This window comes from Carcharodon carcharias, chromosome 11 (assembly GCF_017639515.1).
Source record: "Carcharodon carcharias isolate sCarCar2 chromosome 11, sCarCar2.pri, whole genome shotgun sequence".
Taxonomy (NCBI): domain Eukaryota; kingdom Metazoa; phylum Chordata; class Chondrichthyes; order Lamniformes; family Lamnidae; genus Carcharodon; species Carcharodon carcharias.
In genome coordinates, this window is record NC_054477.1 from 6,125,425 (window position 1) to 6,148,589 (window position 23,165).

At 44.6% G+C, this 23,165-nt stretch overlaps 1 protein-coding gene across 2 annotated transcripts in view; it reads left to right on the forward strand.

Moving 5' to 3' along the window:
- The window catches only part of pgm2l1 (phosphoglucomutase 2-like 1), a 122,513-nt gene that overhangs the window by 63,639 nt on the left and 35,709 nt on the right, over positions 1-23,165 (forward strand). For both annotated transcript variants that reach the window (XM_041199923.1, XM_041199924.1), the window contains one exon: positions 7,873-8,062. In XM_041199923.1, coding sequence (XP_041055857.1) covers positions 7,873-8,062 — 190 coding nt within the window. The remainder of the gene's footprint in view (positions 1-7,872; positions 8,063-23,165) is intronic.

The following is a 23,165-nucleotide window of genomic DNA, read 5'->3' on the forward strand; positions in this document are numbered from 1 at the left end:
ATAGAGTGGACGTAGGGAAGATGTTTCCATTAGTAGGAGAGACTAGGACCCGTGGGCACAGCCTCAGAGTCAAAGGAAGACCTTTTAGAACAGAGATGAGGAGAAACTTCTTTAGCCAGAGAGTGGTGAATCTATGGAATTCATTGCCACAGAAGGCTGTGGAGGCCAGGTCATTGAGTGTATTTAAGACCAAGATAGATAGGTTCTTGATTGGTAAGGGGATCAAAGGTTACGGGGAGAAGGGGGTTGAGAAACTTATCAGCCATGATTGAATGGCGGAGCAGACTCGATGGGTCAAATGGCCTAATTTCTGCTCCTGTGTCTTACGGTCTTATGCTCACAGCCGATGGTAAAATCTCAGTTGTTTAAATCCCAGAGGGAAACTTGAAACAACTGTCATAACCATTTGTATGTTTGAGATGCAGGCTTTGAATTCAGTTATAATTAGACCACCAAGTCTCAAGAGGTTTTTATAAAACTAAATTAAATATTTATTAATTAAAATGTAAGCACATACATATGTCTACAAATTGCTACGATAATAACTTCTAAAAAATCCCCTAATTAATCTGACTCTCAGTTACATCTCCGTTAAGGCAACAGTAAAACACAGATTTAAACAGACCCCTGGCAAAGCACACTCTGGACAGTCAAATTCAAAATGAATTTCTTTCAGCTCTGGGTCCCTGCCAACAGCGGCTCGAGGCTTACAGGCTGGAGGCTTTAGATCTTAGAATCCCTCCTATTTTACCAATAGCCTTCTCTTCCTTTGTACATATTTTCCTCTTTGAATGCAAATCCTTACTGTATCACTAGGTTATTTGAATTTTACCTCTTCTAACAATAAAAGCCTTTCATAACACAAATTTTATTAGTGAGCTTTGGAAAAAATAAACACATTGTTTGGCTTCTTCTGGCTAGGTGTAATATTTCATCCATTCTGTTTGAATGGTTTATTTTAAAAATGCATATTGCCCCCTTTACACTTCACCTTATAACTTCCCTATGTTTACCTATTAATATTTCAAACCTACTTCTCTTCTATACATTAAAGCCTCTAGGCCAGCTGGCTTTAATCCAACTAAGACACACACATGAGGACTCGAAACGTCAACTCTTTTCTTCTCCGCCGATGCTGCCAGACCTGCTGAGTTTTTCCAGGTAATCCTGTTCTTGTTTTGGATTTCCAACAGCCACAGTTTTTTGTTTTTATCTCTGTATTGATTCACTTGCTTAAAGCAGTGAGTTGCCAGGATACAAAAAAATCCCAGCTATTTCTTTCCCCCTCCGCCTGAAGGCATTGACTCCATGCTATTACTCTACAGTCACTTATGCAACTCTTGCACCAAGTTATGCACTGAATGTCAGCATTGGCCTCAGCACCTCCGTGTTGGGAAGACTGGTCAAGGTTTCATGATGCTATTGAGCAATCCCTGTTGTAGGCATTGGGAAGAATTTATTTGGATTTGAAGATGATTTCACTAGGTTTGAATAGCTTCCAGGCACTTGCAGTTGAGACTCTGATGTGAGCAGTGGCCAGTTGGATGAAGTACCAAAGGGAGTTAGTGTCTCCAGGAAAGAAGACAATTGATAGACAAAGGAAGAAGAGGGAAAAACAAACTTGAACAATCAATTGGTGCCTGAGTGCAAGAGTAATCTGGCCATTATCTACAAGGCACAAGTCAGGAGTGTGATGGACTTGCCTGGATGAGTGCAGCTCCAACAATACTCGAAGGTTGACACCATCCAGGGCAAAGCAGCCCGCTTGATTGGCACCTGATCCACAAACATTCACTCCCTCCACCACTGATGCACTGGAGCAACTTGCCAAGCCTCCTTTGACAGCACCTTCCAAACCCGTGATCTCTACCACCTAGAAGGATAAGAGCAGTAGATGCGTGCAAACACCATCACCTGCAAATTCCCCTCCAAGCCACATACCATTCTGACTTGGAAATATATCTTACCATTCCTTCACTCACTGGGTCAAAATCCTGTGATTTCCTCCCTAACAGCACTGTGGGTGTACCTACACCACATGAAATGCAACATTTCAAGAGGTGGATCACCACCACCTTTGCAAGGGCAATTAGGAATAGGCAATAAATACTGGCCTTGGCAGTGACGCCCACATCCTGTGAAAGAATAAAAACAAAATATACTGTTTCTCAGACTGGACAGATAGATTTTCTACAGGAGGCTGTATTGCTCTCTGTTGCTCTTGGCTGTAATACAGCACTCTGGCCATCTGGTTCTCATTGAGTCATTGTATAGCACTGCTGTCATTAATGACACAGGTGGATAGAGCAACATTTCAATCTGGTCTGCAGGGTCCTAATGCCTTAAACCTGCACCCACCTATACCTTGGACCTGTGAAGTTTAATTATTTACAAGGTTGCATCCCGTTGATGGTTGTCTGCATCATTAATTGTGTCACCTGGTTCATTGATGTCCATTGGGGAATGAAATGTTCTGTCCTTACCTGATCTATTGTATAATGACTCCAGATCCACAGCAATGTGATTGACTCTTAACTACCCTCTGCAATGGCCTGGCAGGCCCTGGATTGTATTCAAGGAAGTGGCTTACCACCACTCTCTCAAGGGCAATTGGGGATGGGGAATAAATCTAGCGAGGGAGGAACACCCCCCCCCCCCTCCCATCTAGTGAACAAATAAAGAAAAAGAGAAAATTACAACAGATGATAGAAATCTGAAATGCAAACAGAAAATATTGGCAAGACTCAGCAATGTCAGGCAATGTCTAATGAGAGAGAAAGCGTTAACGTCTGCTTGATGATCATTGGTTAGTTCTGATGAGAAGTCATTGACCTGAAACGTTAACCCTCCATTCCTCTCTCCACTGTTTCTTAAGGAAAGGAGTTTTTTGTGTGGTCCCTTTCAGCTGGTAACCATAATGTTTGTGTGTAAGGTGTGTGTATTTCCTTGCCATCAGATAGTTTAAAATAAATTCCAGCAGCAGGCTTTTTTTGTATTTTTTTTTTAATAAGAGAAGATTTATTGATTATCACACACATGCCCTGGATGTTTGATTGCAATGTATCAATCCCTCATCTCACTCACACAAACACACACACAAGGTTAGATACTTCAAGTTAAAGCCGTAATTATTATAAATTGAATTTATAAATTGGTCTTTGTTTTGGTGCAGGCCTGTTGTTGTCTTAGTTAAGTTGAAACTTGAAAATCTCAATGCAATCAGGCAGCATCAATATAAGTTTGTGAAAGGGAAATCATGTTTGACTAATTTATTGGAGTTCTTTGAGGAAATGACAAACACCATTGGAGTTTTTTTATTCATTCATGGGACGTGAGTGTCCTGACTTGTGCCCTGCAGATGGTGGACAGGCTTTATGGAGTCAGGAGGTGAGCTATTGTCTGCAGAATTCCCAGATTCTGACCTGCTCTTGTAGCCACAGTATTTATATGTCTGCTCCAGTTCAGTTTCTGGTCAATGGTAACCCCCAGGATGTTGATAGGGGAGGGATTCAGCGATGGTAATGTCATGGGGAGATGGTTAGATTCTTTCTTGTTGGAGATGGTCATTGCCTAGCATTTATGTGGTGCAAATGTTACTTGCCACTTATCAGCCCAAGCCTGAATGTTGTCCAGGTCTTGCTGCATTTGGACATGGACTGCTTCAGTATCTGAAGAGTTGTAAATGGTGCTGAACAATCTGCATTCATCAGTGAATGTCCCCATTTCTGACCTTAGGATGGAAGGAAGGCCATTGATGAAGCAGCTGAAGATGGCTGGGCCTAGGATACTACCCTAAGGAACTCCTGCAGCAATGTCATGGAACTGAGATGATTGACTTCCAACAACCACAACCATCTCCTTTGTGCTCAATATGACTCCAATCAGTGGGGAGTTTTCCTCCTGATTCCCAAGGATTTCAGTTTTGCTAGGGCTCCTTAGTGTCACACTTGGTCAACTGCTGCCTTGACATTAAGGGCAGTCATTCTCTCCTCACCTCTTGATTTCAGCTGTTTTGAGGTAGTGAATCTGTGGAACTCTCTTCCCTGGAGAGTGATGGAGGCAGGGTCATTGAATATTTTTAAGGCAGAGGTATATAGATTCTTGACTAATAAGGGAGGAGGTAGTCTGAATGTGGAGTTGAGGCCACAATCAGATTAACCATGATCTTATTGAATGGTGGAGCAGGCTCAAGGGCTAAGTATCTTACTCCTGCTCCTAATACCTATGTTCCCATGCTTAGTTGGAATGAAGGTTTTTTAAAAAAAAACAAAGGATTCTCATGAAACTGTGAAGCCTCTTGTTCTCAGGTGGACTGAGACATTGGAATAAGTACGATTCTTTGGCTGCATTTGAAAACTTTCAGCTGTAATGTTTCAGCTGCTGCAGATATTCCTAACACATATCCAGAACAAAGCAGTTCTGTATTATATTGCAGTCCCTGACTGTTAATTTCAGTCACATGACTGCAGTGTTAGCACCTCTGGGGCCTAGACCATCATGATACAGTAGTGGCTGACATTGATCATTCAGCTTTATCTCTGTCCCAACTTGAGCTCAAATAGTCTCCTTTGTTCACTATGGCACCTTGATTTCATATTCCTCCAATGCTGGTTTGAGGTGTAAGCTTCACCGATGGCTGCAAATTACCTTATTCAGGTCCATGTTTAACCAAGTATTGGCAACAGAATCAAATGCAGTCCATGTTTAATTATCCATTGTCACATGTTTAGTTGCTGCCATCTTAACAGAGTTTGTGGCCACTTTTCACAAAGTATGATCTTACAGTCTATAATGTCCAATATCTCATGCTTGTACTGAGTGTGACAAGTTGCTGCCTGACCTGGGTATTTCCAGTAGTTTCGATCATTAATTTTGGACTGTAACAATGTAGAAAGAGGGAAATACTTAACCAATCTATTCATTTTAAACACATGTTCAAAATATCAGGAATGATCTGCAGAAAATTCTCAAAAATCAATAAAATGTTATGTGCTTCTTTAACCCTAAATCCTTATGCACTGTACAATGCAGAATAATGAGATGGCTGGCAGGGAAATACAAAGCAGTATTTCTGAAAGTATCCTTAACCAAAAAGTTCCAATGCCATTTAACTACTGTTGAATTCCAAACTTTGAAATACTGCCTTGAGTAAACTGCCAGTTAGGTCTTGTCATTTCAAATACAACCAATAGTTTGATTTTGAAACTTGGTTTAATAAACTTTTGAACAGTGGATACACTGAGCACAAAAACTGTGGTGTACTCCAGTTAAATGATGTAGGACTTTAAGATGTGTTGCAGCAGAACATGTTAGCTTCTGTATTAAAGTATGGTGTTTTCAGGCCTTAGCAGCATTTGACTGAAGTACAATGTACACTGCATTAAGTCTCACATTTTGCATTTTACAATGGATATCTGAAGTCTAACCTAGCTTAGCGTTAAGAATTATTATGGTCACAGTTTTAATCATTTTCAAAATGTCTTTTGCTTGTTAAGTGAAACTAACACAACACTCCATATGGAGCTTTGCCAATAAGTTGCAGGCATTAAAAACTTTCAATTGCGGGTAGAAGCCTTCAAATTGAATTGTAGCTTTTGATTTCCTTATTGCCTCCACTTATGGTATAACTCTTAATGGGTGACCAGCAATTACATCCAAGTATCCTCTAATTTTCATCTTTTAGTTGACACTTATCCATTGTATGTTGATGCAGTTCAAATGATACTTCCATCTTTTGTTTGTCCATTTATTGCCATCTCTATGTTATGTGGCTACCCAATCCAGCCAGCTACTTTCTCCAAATTCCTCAAATCTTGATCCTTTCAGCACTTATTGCAGTGCCATCTTTCTTTCTCGGGAACTGTTGGACTCCTCCTTTCTCTGCCCAGTCTTCTGCCTATAATCTTTAGACATTTCGAGCATTACCTATATTTCCTACTTCTCTCCTACTTTTAGCACTTGTTTGTACTGTTGCCTTTGAACTGGTTTCTCAATTTTAAAAAAGAAACTTGATTTGAGCAATTGTTTTTAAATGTGTTCTCTACATACTATTTATGCACTAATTTAATTACTACTTAAAAGAATTCCAGTGAATTTGTCCCATGTGACCCCATTGCCTCTGTTATTTCCATGCTGAATTCCTTTATGTTAACATTGCGAAGTGTCTTGTAAAACGTCATGAATCAAATAGCCCATTTTTGATTCTGATTGATTGATTTATAATCCTGAGATTGGCTTTTCCCCTTGAACACCATGGGAAGAATTTTCCGGTCAGTGAGCGGAAGCGGGACCGGGACCCACTCGCTGGTGCGTAAAATGACGCGCAGAGGGCGTCCCAATGTCACCATGCGTCATTTAGATTGTCAGTTCGGTGGGCGTGCAGCCAACACAGCTGTGTGCCCGCCAAACTGTCAAAGGCCTATTAAGGCCATTAAGAAAGTAATTAAAGTTGTTAAGAATGCTGCCCGTCCAACCTTAAGGTTGGGGGGGCAGGCGAGGAGCCCAGGCGGCCTTCGCATTTTTCATGAAACCTCACCCACGGGCGGGATGAGGTTTCATGAAGGGTTTATTAATTAAATAAAAAATTTTGAAAAGATTAATGGACATGTCCCAGCTCATGTGACAGTTTCACATGAGGGGACATGGCCTTTAAAATTTTTTTAACCTTTATTTGATTGCACACGCGAAACAGCGCAGCCTCTGACTCGCGGAACCCCCCCCGCCAGGGCATGCAAAGTGCTTTACACTGTGCGTCACACTGGGCAGGCCTTAATTGGCCTGCCCACGTAAAATGCCGATCAGGGGTGCCGATCGGGTTCATGCTCGCTCCTACCCACCCCCGCACAACCCCCCGCCGGAGGGAAAATTCAGCCCCATGGAACTTCCAGTATCTATATTTCAACACCTGCCCCTTTACTTCCCCTCTCCTCACCGTCCAAGGGCCCAAACACTCCTTTCAAGTGAAGCACCATTTCACTTGCACTTCCCTCAATTTGGTCTACTGCATTCGTTGCTCTCAATGCAGTTTCTTCTACGTTGGAGAGACCAAATGCAGACTGGGTGACTGCTTTGCGGAACACCTTCGGTCTGTCCGCAAGCATGACCCAGACCTCCCTGTCGCTTGCCATTTCAACACTCCACCCTGCTCTCATGCCCACATGTCTGTCCTTGGCCTGCTGCATTGTTCCAATGAAGCTCAACTTCCGACTAGGCACTTTACAGCCTTCCGGACTGAATATTGAGTTCAACAATTTTAGATCATGAACTCTCTCTTCCATCCCCACCCTCTTTCCGATTTTCCCCCCCCCACCTTTTTTTTTTCGAATAATTTATATAGATTTTTCTTTGTCCACCTATTTCCATTATTTTTAAATGTATTTCCATCCATTGTTTTATCTCTACCTTTATGGCCTATTTTGATCCCTTCCCTTCCCCCCACCCCACCCCCACTAGGGCTATCTGTACCTTGCTTGTCCTGCTTTCTACCCTTAATTAGCACATTCCTTAGATAATATCACCACCTTCAACACCTCTTTGTCCTTTTGTCTATGACATCTTTTGGCTATCTCCACCTATCACTGGCCCTCTATCCAGCTCTACCTGTGCCATCCCCCCCTTAAACCAGCTTATATTTATTTATTTTTATTTATTTAAATGCTGATGGTTAGCTACTGGTGCCCTGTACGACTTTTTTTTTTAAAAGCTGAGTTCTAATTTGTTTCTCTAACTTGTGCAATTCAGTCAAGTGCAAATAGTATTTGTTCTAATTTTCTAACAGTTTTTAACCTGTTCCCATCCCTAACGTGAGTGCTGTGTTAACCCCCCCCACCCCCACAATATTGGACACTGAGGTGCTTGTTTCCTACCATTTAGAGAACTTAACAGAAAGACATCGCTCAAGTTCGTGCACACTTCCTTTCATGGTGTTGGGCACGAGTATGTGCAGTCAGCTTTCAAGGCATTTGACTTTGCTCCACCCATTCCAGTTCCAGAACAGCAGGATCCAGATCCAGAGTTTTCAACTGTCAAAAGTCCAAATCCGGAGGAGGGTGAATGTGTGCTGGTAATAAACTTTTCATGCATTTTAAAGCCAATGACTGTTTCCTTGAACTTTTGTATAGCTAGCTGTAGAATTTTTTTTTGAGCCATAGTGGCAAACAAGTGATAGTGAATCGGTAGTTTGTTTTACCTTCCTCCTGCACCTGGTTAACTTTAGTAGATATAAAAATCAGGAAAAGACGCAAAACAAGTTGCCAACTTGCTATCACGCATTTTAATGTTTATTGCACAAAATCAAAATCACTTAATGCTAAATATTAGCAGGAGGAATTAGAAAATATCTCTACTGTGTTTCATTGGCATTCTGCAAAAGACTGCAAAACTGCACTAATAATGACTTATAGAATCACAGAACGGTTACATCACAGAAAAAGGCCATTTGGACTGTGCTGGCTCTCTGCAAGCTAGGATTGAATCTGCCTCCACCACAATATCTTGGACAGTGCATTCCAGAACCTAATCACTCTCTCTACATTTAAAAAAAATGTTTTTCCTCATATCCCCTCGTAGGCGAGTTTGCAGCTGGTGGTGTTCCAATGCATCTGCTGCCTTTGCCCTTCTAGCTGGTAGAGGTCACAGGTTTGGAAGGTGTTGTCAGAGGAACCTGAGTGAGTTGCTGCAGTGCTTCTTGTAAATGGTGCACACTGCTGTCACTGTGCGTCGGTGGTGGAATGAGTGAATGTTTAAGGTGGCAGATGGGGTGCCGATCAAGCGGGCTGCTTTTTTTTTCTGGATGGTGTCAAGCTTTTTGAGTGTTGTTGGAGCTACATTCATCCAGACAACTGGAGAGTGTTCCATCACATGCCTGACTTGTGCCTCGTAGATGGTGGACTGGCTTTGGGGAGTCAGGAGGTGAGTTACTTGCCGCAGAATTCCCTGCCTCTGACCTGCTCTTGTAGCTGCAGTATTTATGTGGCAGTCCAGTAAATTGACAGACTAGCCAGCTGCTGGGCAATAAATCCAGTGGCAAGAGACCACAGGCAGCAAAAGTAGTCCTGTTTCTCCGAACCCATGAGGAGTGTTGTAAAAGGCTTAACCAGACAGACCCCATTTCCCTCTCACTGCTGGGTTTTTCAAGCCCTTGGAAATCCACATGGCAACTATTAAATTTAAATCGGCCTCCCAATTGAATTCTGACAGTCTGATTTAAGTATGCTAATGTGGGACACGACTGAAAAGTGGTCACTGTAAAAATAGCGACAGAAACACATGCAGTAAGTTTTCCTTCCCAACTCCTCCCCCACCCTCTCCTGCCTATTGAGGGAGGGTTGATACCAAAGTTTCAGAGCCCATCTAAGGCAGGCTTGTCCAACCTTTTTGCTTGGGGTGGGGGGGAAATTTCCATTATCTTCTCTCTCAAGGAGCTGATGTGCAAGTTTTCAAAAGATGAAGTTTGGCACAATATTAAATGTGAATTACAAGATAAAGTTATGGCTGTGTAATAAAAAGTGATTAATAAAGATCACCATTAGAGTGCGAGAGGGACAGTCTGTTTGGGAGTGAGCCAGACAATCTCTTTCTCGCTCACTTACTCACTCACTCACCCACACCCACCGTGAGTGTGTGTGGAGGGTAGGGTATGTGGGAATCCTGTGGCTAAGTGAGCCAGATACACACATACACCCATTCTCTCTCATACACATACACACATGCTCTCACGCTCTTGCATGTGCACACACATGCTCTCGCATGCACGCACATACACGCGCCCTCTCGCTTTCTCACACCCCTGTACATTGAGTCTTCTCTTCCACACCATGTAGCACCATTACATCCAGCCTCCTCCAGACCAGCAGCAAGTCTGTCCCTCCCCCACCCAGCACATGGCAGTTGCTTGCGCTGTCCCATGCTCTGTCCCCATTATCTCTGTTATCGGAGTTCACTTGCTGCTGCCAGTGTTGCTGTTCCTCCAATCACAGACGGCTTCTCTCCCACATTTATCAGCAGCAAACTTGGGAGAGAAACGGTTTCTTTAAGAATCTCCCACTGCACTTACTGGCATTTGGGAAGCTATCTCCGCGGGCCCCATCCGACTCATGACCTGGACATTGGACAATCCTGATGCAAGGTTTCTGCTGCAATTTTCAAAAGCCTAATATTGATTTCAAAATGGAAAAATATTACGGAATAATGATATTTCCTTAGTTGGCATTGTAAATATGATGGGATGTGTCATTCTCCCTTATTCCTTGCATGTTTCACACTTGAGAGTGAGGACCATGAGCACTGGTCCGCAAAAGAAGAAATTGTGAAGGGTGACCACTGAACATCATGGCATATAAACTGAACTATATGCCTCACGATGGAGCCTTGGCTGATCATTTTGGTGTGGCTTAGTTGAGAGTGGTGGAAAATTATATTCTGTCCCAGAATCATAGTGTAGAAGAGGCCCTTCGGCTCATTGAGTCTGCACCGACGTGAGAAACACCTGACCTACCTACCTAATCCCATTTACCAGCACTTGGCCCGTAGCCTTGAATGTTATGACATGCCAAGTGCTCATCCAGGTACTTTTTAAAGGGTGTGAGGCAACCCGTCTCCATCACCTTCCCAGGCAGCGCATTCCAGACTGTATCCATCCTCTGGGTAAAAAAGTTTTTCCTCACATCCTGCCTAAACCTCCTGCTCCTCATCTTGAACTTGTGTCCCCTTGTGACTGACCCTTCAACTAAGGGGAACAACTGCTCTCTATCCACCCTGTCCATGCCCCTCATAATCTTGTACACCTCGATCAGGTCACCCTTCAGTCTTCTCTGCTCCAACAAAAAAAACCCAAGTCTATCCAACCTCTCTTCATAACTTAAATGTTTCATCCCAGGCAACATCCTGGTGAATCTCCTCTGCACCCCTTCCAGTGCAATCACATCCTTTCTATAATGTGGCGACCAGAACTGCACACAATATTCCAGCTGTGGCATCACCAAGGCTCTATACAACTCCAAAACAAAAATAAAAATACCTGGAAAAACTCAGCAGGTCTGGCAGCATCTGCGGAGAGGAACACAGTTAACGTTTCGAGTCCATATGACTCTTCAATAGACCTAAGTAAAAATAGAAGAGAGGCGAAATATAAGCTGGTTTAAGGGGGGGGGTGGGACAAGTAGAGCTGGATAGAGGGCCAGTGATAGGTGGAGATAATCAAAAGATGTCATAGACAAAAGGACAAAGAGGTGTTGAAGGTGGTGATATTATCTAAGGAATGTGCTAATTAAGGGTAGAAAGGACAAGCAAGGTACAGATAGACCTAGTGAGGGTGGGGTGGGGGGAAGGGATTGTAATAGGCTAAAAGGTAGAGATAAAACAATGGATGGAAATACTTTTAAAAATAATGGAAATAGGTGGGAAAAGAAAAATCTATATAAATTATTGGAAAAAAGTGGGGGGGTGGTGGTGAAATCAGAAAGGAGGTGGGGATGGAGGAGAGAGTTCATGATCTAAAATTGTTGAACTCAATATTCAGTCCAGAAGGCTGTAAAGTGCCTAGTTGGAAGATGAGGTGCTGTTCCTCCAGTTTGCGTTGAGCTTCACTGGAACAATGCAGCAGGCCAAGGACGGACGTGTGGGCAAGAGAGCAGGATGGAGTGTTGAAATGGCAAGCGACAGGGAGGTCTGGGTAATGCTTGCGGACAAACCGAAGGTGTTCTGCAAAGCGGTCACCCAGTCTGCGTTTGGTCTCCAATGTAGAGGAAACTGCATTGAGAGCAACGAATGCAGCAGACTAAATTGAGGGAAGTGCAAGTGAAATGCTGCTTCACTTGAAAGGAGTGTTTGGGTCCTTGGACAGTGAGGAGAGGGGTAGTAAAGGGGCAGGTGTTGCACCTTCTGCAGTTGCATGGGAAGGTGCTGTGGAAGGGGTTGAGGTGTAGGGGGTGATGGAGGAGTGGACCAGGGTGTCCCGGAGAGAACGATCCCTGCGGAATGCCGCCGGGGGTGGGGTGAAGGGACGATGTGTTTGGTGGTGGCATCATGCTGGAGTTGGCGGAAATGGTGGAGGATGATCCTTTGAATGCGGAGGCTGGTGGGGTGATAAGTGAGGACAAGGGGGACCCTATCATGTTTCTGGGAGGGAGAGGAAGGTGTGAGGGTGGATGCGCGGGAGATGGGCTGGACATGGTCGAGGGCCCTGTCAACCACTGTGGGTGGAAAACCTCAGTTAAGGAAGAAGGAGGACATGTCAGAGGAACTGTTTTTGAAATGGCATCATCAGAACAGATGCGACGGAGGCAAAGGAACTGTAGCCCAAGACACTCAACCTCACTGTTAACCACCCGGCCAATCTTTGTGTCATCCGTAAACTTACTAATCCTACCCCCCACATAGTCATCTATGTCGTTTATATAAATAACGAATAATAGGGGACCGAGCACAGATCCCTGTGGTACACCTCTGGACACTGGCTTCCAGTCACTAAAGCATCCTTCTGTCATCACCCTATGTCTCCTACAAGTAAGCCAATTTTGAATCCACCTTATCAAATTACCCTGTATACCATGTGCATTTGCCTTCTTTATTAGTCTCCCATGTGGGACCTTGTTAAAGGCTTTGCTGAAATCCATATGAACTACATCAACTGCACTACCCTCATCTACACACCTGGTGGTCACCTCAAAAAAATTCAATCAAATTTGTTAGGCATAACTTCCCTCTGACAAAGCCATGCTGACTATCCCTGATCAAACATTGCCTCTCCAAGTGGAGATAGATTCTCTCCTTCAGAATTTTCTCCAATAGTTTCCCTACCACTGATGTGAGACTCACTGGCCTGTAGTTCCCGGGCTTATCTCTACAACCCTTCTTAAATAGCGGAACCACATTAGCTTTTCTCCAGTCCTCTGGCACCGCTCCCGTGGCCAGAAAGGAATTAAAAATTTGTGATCTCCTCCGTTGCCTCCCTCAGCAGTCTGGGACCTGGAGATTTGTCCACTTTTAAGCCTACCAACACCTCCAAAAACTTAAAAGCAAAAAAACTGTGGATGCTGGAAATCCAAAACAAAATAAGAATTACCTGGAAAAACTCAGCAGGTCTGGCAGCATCGGTGGAGAAGAAAAGAGTTGACGTTTCGAATCCTCATGACCCTTCGACAGAACTTGAGTTCGAGTCCAAGAAAGAGGTGAAATATAAGCTGGTTTAAGGTGTGTGGGGGGGGGCGGAGAGAGAGAGGGAGAGAGAGAGAAGTGGAGGGGGGGGTGTGGTTGTAGGGACAAACAAGCAGTGATAGAAGCAGATCATCAAAAGATGTCAACAACAATAGAACACATAGGTGTTAAAGTTGGTGATATTATCTAAACGAATGTACTAATTAAGAATGGATGGTAGGGCACTCAAGGTATAGCTCTAGTGGGGGTGGGGAGAGCATAAAAGATTTTAAGATATTTAAAAATAATGTCAACCGTGTCCAGCCCATCTCCCGCACATCTGCCCTCACGCCTTCTCCTCCCTCCCAGAAACATGATAGGGTCCCCCTTGTCCTCACTTATCACCCCACCAGCCTCCGCATTCAAAGGATCATCCTCCGCCATTTCCGCCAACTCCAGCATGATGCCACCACCAAACACATCTTCCCTTCACCCCCCCTATCGGATTTCCGTAGGGATCGCTCCTTCCTGGACACCCTGGTCCATTCCTCCATTACCCCCTACTCCTCAACCCCTCCTATGGCACCACCCCATGCCCACGCAAAAGATGCAACACCTGCCCCTTCACTTCCTCTCTCCTCACCGTCCAAGGGCCCAAACACTCCTTTCAAGTGAAGCAGCATTTCACTTGCATTTCCCCCAACTTAGTCTACTGCATTCGTTGCTCCCAATGTGGTCTCCTCTACATTGGAGAGACCAAACGTAAACTGGGCGACCGCTTTGCAGAACACCTGCCGTCTGTCCGCAAGAATGACCCAAACCTGCCTGTTGCTTGCCATTTTAACACTCCACCCTGCTCTCTTGCCCACATGTCTGTCCTTGGCTTGCTGCATTGTTCCAGTGAAGCCCAACGCAAACTGGAGGAACAACACCTCATCTTCCGACTAGGCACTTTACAGCCTTCTGGACTGAATATTGAATTCAACAACTTTAGGTCGTGAGCTCCCTCCCCCTTCCCCACCCCCTTTCTGTTTCCCCCTTCCTTTATTTTTCCAATAAATTATATAGATTTTTCTTTTCCCACCTATTTCCATTATTTTTAAATATCTTAAAATCTTTTATGCTCTCCCCACCCCCCACTAGAGCTATACCTTTAGTGCCCTACCATCCATTCTTAATTAGCACATTCGTTTAGATAATATCACCAACTTTAACACCTATGTGTTCTATTGTTGTTGACATCTTTTGATGATCTGCTTCTATCACTGCTTGTTTGTCCCTACAACCACACCCCCCCTCCACTTCTCTCTCTCTCTCTCTCCACCCCCCCCACACACCTTAAACCAGCTTATATTTCAACTCTTTCTTGGACTTGAACTCAAGTTCTGTCAAAGGGTCATGAGGACTCGAAACTTCAACTCTTTTCTTCTCCACCGATGCTGCCAGACCTGCTGAGTTCCTCCAATAACTTGTCACTCCTTATATCAACTTGCTCAAGAACTTCGCAGTCTCTCTCCCCGAGTTCGATACCTTTATCCTCATTCTCTTGGGTGAAGACGGATGTGAAGTATTTGTTCAACACTCTTACCGATGTCCTGTGGCTCCACCCTTAGATTGCCATCTTGTTCTCTAATGTGCCCTACTGTTTCCCTGGTTATCCTCTTCCCATTGATATACTTATAGAATATCTTGGAATTTTCCCTACTTTTACCAGCCAGAGCTTTCTCATATCCCCTCTTTGCTCTCCTAATTGCTTTCTTAAGCTCCACCCTGCACTTTCTGTTCTCCACTAATGCCTCTGCTGATTTGCTCCCCTTGTACCTGCTAAAAGCCTCTCTTTTCCTTCTCATCATATCCTGAATATCTCTGGTCATCCATGGTTCTCTGGGCTTGTTACTCCTTGCTATCACCCTCGAGGGAACATGTTGAGCCTGTACCCTCCCCATTTCCTTTTTGAACACCCCCCACTGTTCCTCTGTAGATTTCCCCACAAGTAGCTGTTCCCAGTCTACCTTGGCCAGATCCTGCCTTACTTTACTAAAATCCACTCTTCCCCCAATCCAAAACACTGTCTTCTTACCAGAGGGAGTTTGGTTGATTTTTCTAAAAGGAAAGTTAGTTTGGGTCTGCCTCAAGTGAATGCAGAGTGGGACAAGAACACTCTTCAGTTTCCATTGTGAATAACAGTGTTCAAGAAAACATCCAGGGGAAGGCGATGATTTGGTGGTAATGTCACTGGACTAATCATCCAGAGGCCCAGGCAATGATCTGGGTACAAGGGTTCAGATCCCACTGGCAGCTGGTGGCATTTAAATTTAATTAATTATTCTGGAATTAAAGTAATGGTGACAGAGGTAAGTGATCCCAGAACCAAAGGATTAGATCCAAGCTTTGCAGTCCTGCCACATCCAGTTGTGAATGATAGTCATACTCACGGAATCATATCTTACAGACAATGCCCCAGACAGCACCATCACTATCCCTGAGTATGTCCTGGCCCGTCGGCAGGACAAACTCAGCAGAGGTGGCGGCACAGTGGTATAAAGTCGGGAGGGAGTTGCCCTGGCAATTCTCAACAGGGGCTGCATTTCCCATGAAGTGTCATGGCATCAGGTCAAGCAAGGGCAAGGAGACATCCTGCTGATCACCATCTAATGCCGCCATCACACACTGCCACCCCCCCAACCCCCATTGCTGATGAGTCAGCGCTCCTCCATCTTGAAAAGAAACACAGAGCGTGGCAAGAACATAAAATGTACTGTGGTTGAGAGACATTAACGTCCTTCACCAAAAGTCACTGACCAAGCTGGCTGAGTCCTAAAGAACATAGCTGCTACACAGGGTCTGGGACAGGTGGTAAGGGAGCCAAGAAGAGTGAAAAACCTACTTGACCTCATTCTTATCAATCTACCTGTCATAGATGCATCTGTCCATGACAGTATTGGTAGGAGTGACAACACAGTCCTTATGGAGTTGGATGTCCCACATTCACATTGAGGATACTGTCCATCATGTTGTGTGGCACACCACTGTGCTAAATGATATAGATTTCGAACAGATCTAGAAGCTGAAAACTAGGCATCTGTGAGGCACTGTGAGCCATCAGCAGCAACAGGATTGTATTCCACCAGAATTTGTAACCTCGTGACTTGGCATATCCCCCCACTCTACCATTACCATCAAACTGGGGAATCGAGCCTGGTTCAGTAGGGTGCAGTAGGGCATGCCAGGAGCAGCACCAGACATACCTGAAAATGAGGTGTCAACCTGGTGAAGCTATGACAATTTGCATGCCAATCAACGGAAGCAGCATGCAATAGACAGAGCTAAGTGATCTCACAACCAAGGGATCGGATCCAAGCTCTGCTGTTCTGCCAAATCCAGTCATGAATGATGGTGACAATTAAACAACTCACTAGAGGAGGTGGCCCCAAAACCATCCGCATCCTCAATGATGGGGGCGCCTAGCCCATCAATGTCAAAGAGGAGGCTGAAGCATTTGCAACCATCTTCAGCTAGAAGTAGTGTCAGGTGTATGGTTCATTCTCAGTTTCCTCCTGAGGTCCCCAGCGTCACAGATGCCAGTCTTCAGCCAATTTGATTCACTCCACGTGATATCAAGAAATGGCTGAAGACTGCATACTGCCAAGGCTATGAGCCCAAGCAACATTTGGGCAATGTTACTGAACTCTTGTGATCCAGAACTAGCTGCATTCTAAGCCAAGCTATCCTAGTACAGATACAACACTGGTATCTACCTGGTAATGTGGGAAATTGCCCAGGTATGTCCTGTACACAAAAAGCAGGGCATATCTAATCTAGTCAATTACTGTCCACCAGGATATTCTCAATCATCAGCAAAGTGATGAAAGGTACAGTTGATAATGCTACAAAGTGGCACTTATTCAGCTCTAATTAGCTCACCAATTCTTAGTTGGATTCCAGTCCTCGTTATAGCTTTGTCCCAAACAGGGACAAAAGTTTCCTTCGACATCGCACACCATCCTGTCTTGGAAATATATTGCTGTTCCTTTGCTGTAACTGGGTCAAAACCTGGGAGCTCCCTTACTAACAGCATTAAGTGTACCTACACCATAAGACTGTAGCGGTTGAAAAGGGTGGCTCACCATCACCTTTTCAAGGGCAGTTAGGGATGGTCATTAAACACTGACCGCATCCTGTGAACTTTTTTAAAAAAAAACATAGCAGTGTCACATAAAAACATAAGTTGGAGCAGGAGTAGACCATACGGCCCATCGAGCCAGCCTGCCATTTAGTATAATCGTGATCTTGGGCTTCAACTCCACCTTCCTGCCTGTTCCACATATCCCTTTATTTCCTGAGACAAAAACCTGCCTATCCCAATCTTGAATGTATTCAACAATAGAGCATCCACAACCCTCTGGGGCAGAGAAAACCAAAGATTCATAACTCTTTGAGTGAAGTGATTTCTCCTCATCTCAGCCCTAAAATGATCGGCCAGTTATACTGAGACTGTGTCCCCACATTTTTGATTCCCCAACCAGCAGAAACGATCTCTCAGCGTCTACCCTATCAAGCCCTTTTAGAATTTTGTACATTTTAAAGAGATTGCCTCTCATTCTTCTAAATACCAGAGAAAAACGACCCAGTTTACTCAGCTCTCATCATAAGGTAATCCCTCATCCCAGGGACCAATCTAGTGAACCTTCACTGTACCATCTCAAATGCAAGTGTCTGTCAACCAATGGCCTCATTCTGTGCTGTTTTTTTTCTCTGTGGTCTGGTTATGCTTAACCTGGTTTGTATGTAAAAATTGAAAAACATTCAACTGATCTAATTTTTTTCTTTTAAATTCTTCAGTTTTGGTTTTACAATCAAGGATGAGTAGCTATTTTACTTTGAAATATGCATATTTAATGCTCAAATTTCATGAGGATCTGTAGAGTACAGCACTTTTTCTTGTCTCTCTCTCTCTCTCTCTCTCTCTCTCTGTCTCATATGATATTGCTTGAATAGCACATTTGTGTGCACGTGATTCTGTATTTCAATCATATTCATACATTCAGTGATTAATCTCTGTATTATGGCGACTGTCAAATGTAGTTTTCAGAAATTCAATCCCTTTCCGGTGCCAGCTGAGCACTTTTCAAATGTCACAGGTCAGACAATCTAGGGAGCAGTTGCTTTGGCTTGTTGCCTTGCCTGAAGAAGCAAGCAGTAGTGAAGATCAGGGACTGAATCTTCGTCTGGGCTCTAGAAAACCTGCACACTTCTGTGTATCACAAACTGAACACCTAACTTCACTCACCATTTTTTACTTTTCACACAGTGTCTACCCTGCCACCTTTTTCTAACTTGTAGTGATCTTTCAACCCCTTCTGCTACCTGGCCACTAACTGCGCATACCCCGACCCTTGTCATGAATTTATTCCATGGCACCTTTTAAAAGTTTATGTATACCATATCCACTGTGTTGCCTTTTACTAGTCTTTGTTACACCTCCAAACAATGCAATAAAATTGGTGAAATATAGCATAATTGTTAAATTACTGGACTAAAAATCCTGTGAACAGGAGTTCAAATCCTGTCATGACAGTTTGTGAGCCACAAATCAGTGCGGTAAGACTGCAGATGTGGATGCAGGCCAGCCTCTGTTCTCAGGGATAGCAGCACTGCTCTTAATGTTGTTTAAGCTCCCCGTAAATCTCACAGCTCACCTGCGCCCCCCCCCCCAACCACCACCACCACCACCACACCCATGGCACCTCACTCTCTTATGCTACTCCATGCTACCTCTGTGCCCCCACATATCCTCCACATATGCTCCATGGCCACTCACCCAGTGTGCACTATATATACAGTCCTCAGACTCCAAGCAATATTAATAGAAAAAAAACACATTTGTTGGGGGAGAAAAATAAATCTCTCACCATCTAATTAAAAGCCTTTATTGAAAACCCTGCCATTGAGGTTGAGGGAAAAAAAATGCATTCTGTCATGTAAAAAAAAAACCTTGCAATACTTATAATCCTTGTAGCTTCTGTCAACAAACGATAAACCACATCAAAGGCACATCTGTTATTACAACTTCTTAAAACTCATTCATTCTCTGTTGAATGGAACACCTACTGTGCTGAAACCCAGTAGCACTTGAAACTCTGCCAAACTTTCTTAATGTCTACAGCTGTCCAACCAATAGAATACTGTCTGAGAAGGGAAGAACAGAAGGTGCTCATTTCGATTTCAAAGCAGTGTGTAAATCAATGGATGAGAGCCCATGGTTAAATTTCTTTTCAAGTGTCAAAAGCAGACTTTTTTAGCAGCCAGAGTAGAAAAGATGATAACACAGGCTGATAGGACATCTTGTAATATTTTTCATTGCATTGTGGTACTTTTTCCATTGGAAAAGGATGGTAATGGATGTGAACAATGTAAGATGTTTAAAGGAGAGATTCCTATGAAGAATCACGGCATTAAAAACACATCTACATTTCAGTACAGCACCTACTGGTGGCATGTGACCTTATGGGCTTCCAAAATACAAACCACCAGATAAAAACGGTGCCTCTGAGGAAATCCAATTTTTGTCCCCCATTTGAAATAGGGAACTTAAACTCAGCAGGGCAGATGTGCGTTTCTGCACACTAGGCATTCCCAGCCCATTAAAAGGCCAGAGGGAATGTCATGGGATCGGGAATGCAGAGGGAAATCCTCCAAATTTCATCCAAAAAAGATCAAAGTGTGGCCATTTCATGTCGAAACATCCCAGATAAAGATTCAGCTGCCTTAGCATCCCCATTTCTTCAATGGAAGCAAAATTCCAAAATAAATAGACAATAACTGACAAGGAGTGAAATCTTTATTACGTTGAACAGAGAGCTAATGTCAACATAAGAGTATATTATGATTGGTAAACGAAGAAATCTGCAAGAGAGTTCTTAAATATTGGTATGGTAGAATAGAGTGGAAAGAACTTGCATTTAGATAGCCCCTTATCACATCCTCAGGACACCTCCAAGTGCTTCACAATTTATGTATTTCTTTTGAAGTAGTTATTTTCTTGTGCATGTATAGAACAGCCCACTCTACAAGCCTTTTTTAAATGTCTTTCTGTATTTTGATGCAGTGCTCCACATTATTATCTATACTTCACAATTTGGTATTGTCAACAAATTTTGATTCTATAATTCCTGAGTTCACTCATTTGTGTTTATGATAAACAGAAGTGTTTCCAGCACAGATACCTGCAGGACACCACTTTCTAAGAAACTTTCCTCAACTCCTAGCATCTTCTAATTTGTGCCGATCTTTCAATCCCTTGTGCAACCTGGCCTTTGTCTGAATTTATTACATGGCACTTTCTGAAAGCTCATGTATACCATTACCATTGTATTGCCTTTTACTAGTCTTGGTAGGAGTTGAGGGAAGTTTCTTAGAAAGTGGTGTCCATTGTATTGCCTTTGTTACATCTCATAATATTGGTTAAGCATAGAATAATGGTTAAATTACTGGATTAAAAATCCAGTGAACATGAGTTAAATCACACCATTAGAGTTTGAGAATTTGAACTCAATTTAAAAGAAAAAAAAATCTAGAATTGTACCACTAGTTTCAGTGGAGGTGACCATGAAGCTGTTGGAATGTTACCCATTTTACTAGTTAAGTAATGTCATTTAAGGAAGAAACCTACCTTCCTTGCTTGATCTGAAACTGGGCAGAATTTTCTGTGCCCACTGGTGTTGGGCATGACAGGTGGTGTGAGTGACCAATATGGTGCTATTGGTTTTATGACGGTGGGAAACCAGTTCACGATCGTCCACTCAGTCCAATAGTGGGCCGCGTTTCCCGCTATCTGATGTTGGGAACCTCATTGTAATACATCAGCATATCATTATCAGGCGAGCCTGCCGGAATCGTCCCTCCTCTCTGTCAGGATGTGTTTCACAACAGCGCATGAAAGGTGTGCACTTGGCGGCCTGCACTTTAAGGGGAACTTGGAGGTGAGTACACAATAACGTTGTGCAGTGCTCGCCAGGGTCGCCCGTTGAACTTCAAGCTTGAGGGGCACTGGGGGGGATCAGAGTTAAGGGCTGCCCTGCTGTTGAGGCGACTTGTGAAGGGGAGGGGGGGCAAGAGCAGCCCTGCCGTTGAGGTGATTTGTGGAGGGGGGGGGGGGTGGGTGTTGAGGTGGGGTGGGGGGAGTGCTACCGAATGTCACCCTGTGCTCCAAAGCTTTTCACCGCCACCACCCCTGCCGGGCACAGACTGTAAAGTCATGAGCGTTTTAGTGGACAGCGGAACAGTTGGATGACCGCACACATTGTACAATCTCCTTGCTAAAGCTGGCCATGGAGCAGTCACTGCTGGAGGCTGTCACTGCCCCTAGCAATGTCGGCATCCTGGCTTGGTCCAGTCTCCCCCATGGTTCAGCTAACAGCGCAGCCTTGCAGTGCGGGTTAGGAGAATGCCTGGGCCTAAGCTGTGAGTACAGCGCACAGTCCAGTGGGCAAATCTGACGACTGGGGCAGAGGTGGTGGGGTTTCAGGCAGCCATGCAGCGCACTAATCTCTGGCCATCCAAGTGGTGGCCAGCACTCTCTGGGAATCGTTAAGGGGCCTTCACATTTAACCAGGACAGGTTCTTAGTACACGCTTGCTAACCGCATGTGGCTGTCTTCCATCCTGCAGGAGGACCACATCAGGATCATGGAGCCAGGTGAACTAGCTGTATGCCTGATGGCCTATAGAGAGTGAAGACGATGGAGGAGAGAACAACTGAGGCTCCTGGCTGAGCAGAGGCAGGAGCAGCAACCTCAGGAAGAAGTGGCGTCTGGGGCTCCTGCACACGCTGCCAAAGAGTCACAGCTGTTGCTGGTAGGTGCCTAGCGACACCCAGGATCTATAGATGCCGCCTGTCATTCCTGCATATGACCAAGAACTGGTGTCGCCAAAGACTGCACATGTCTAGGGAACTGGTTGGTCACATCTGCCAACTACTGCAGGATTTGGTGCCACAGGAGGGCATCCACTACCAGTGATCATGAAAGTGACCGCAGCGCTCAATTTCTATGCCAGTGGCTCCTTTCAAGGCTTCGCAGGTGACCTCTGTGGGATATCTGAAGCCTCGACCCACAACGCATCCATGAGGTCACGCTCGCCACCTTTGCGAGGGCACACAACGTTGTGCATTGTGCAGGAAAGCCAGGATGCAAGAGTGATTGGATTCGCCCAGATTAGGGTTTCCCACAGGTGCAGGGTGCAATCGACTGCACTCGTGTGTTGTTCAGGTCTCTGTTGCATCATACAGTGGACTACATCAACCGCAAGGGGTTCCTTTCGCTGAATGTGCAGCTCGTGTGCGACCACCAGAAATGCATCCTGCAGGGGTGCGCACAGTTTCCAGGGAGTGTGCACCGACGCCTACATCCTCAGTCAGTCACAGATCCCTGGAGTCTTCCAGGGTCCACAGAAGCTGCAGGGATGGCTACCTGGGAACAAAGGCTACCTGCAGAGGCCATGGCTGATGACACGTGGTGGCCTCAGACTGCAGCAGAGCAACACTATAATGAGGCTCATGCTGCAGCTCACAGCTTGGTGGAGCAAACCATCAGGATGCTGAAGATGAGGCTCTGGTGCCTGGACCGGTTTGGTGGAGCCTTGCAATGTAATTCACAGAGGGTGTGTCACATCGTCGTCAACTGCTGCACCCTTTACAACCTGGCACTGCAACAGGGAGAGGAGCTGGAGGTCGCCTGCAATGAGGAGGATGTTGGCGGGGATAAGAGTGAGGAGGTCCTTGGAGGCGACGATGACGTTGATGAGGCCCCTGCACTGGCTAGACGAGGCAGGCGCGCTCGGGAGGCCCTCATAGTTGCTAGATTCATGGAAGATGATGACGACATGTAGTGAGGTGACCCCATAGATCCTCACATCGCATTTGTGAACGTTTGACTCCAGTCTGGCTTATGGCAATGCAATTACCCTCTGTGCGAATGCTCCTGTCATGGAGACGCACTGGAGGCCCCAATAGTCACTTGATTGCAGGAGGAT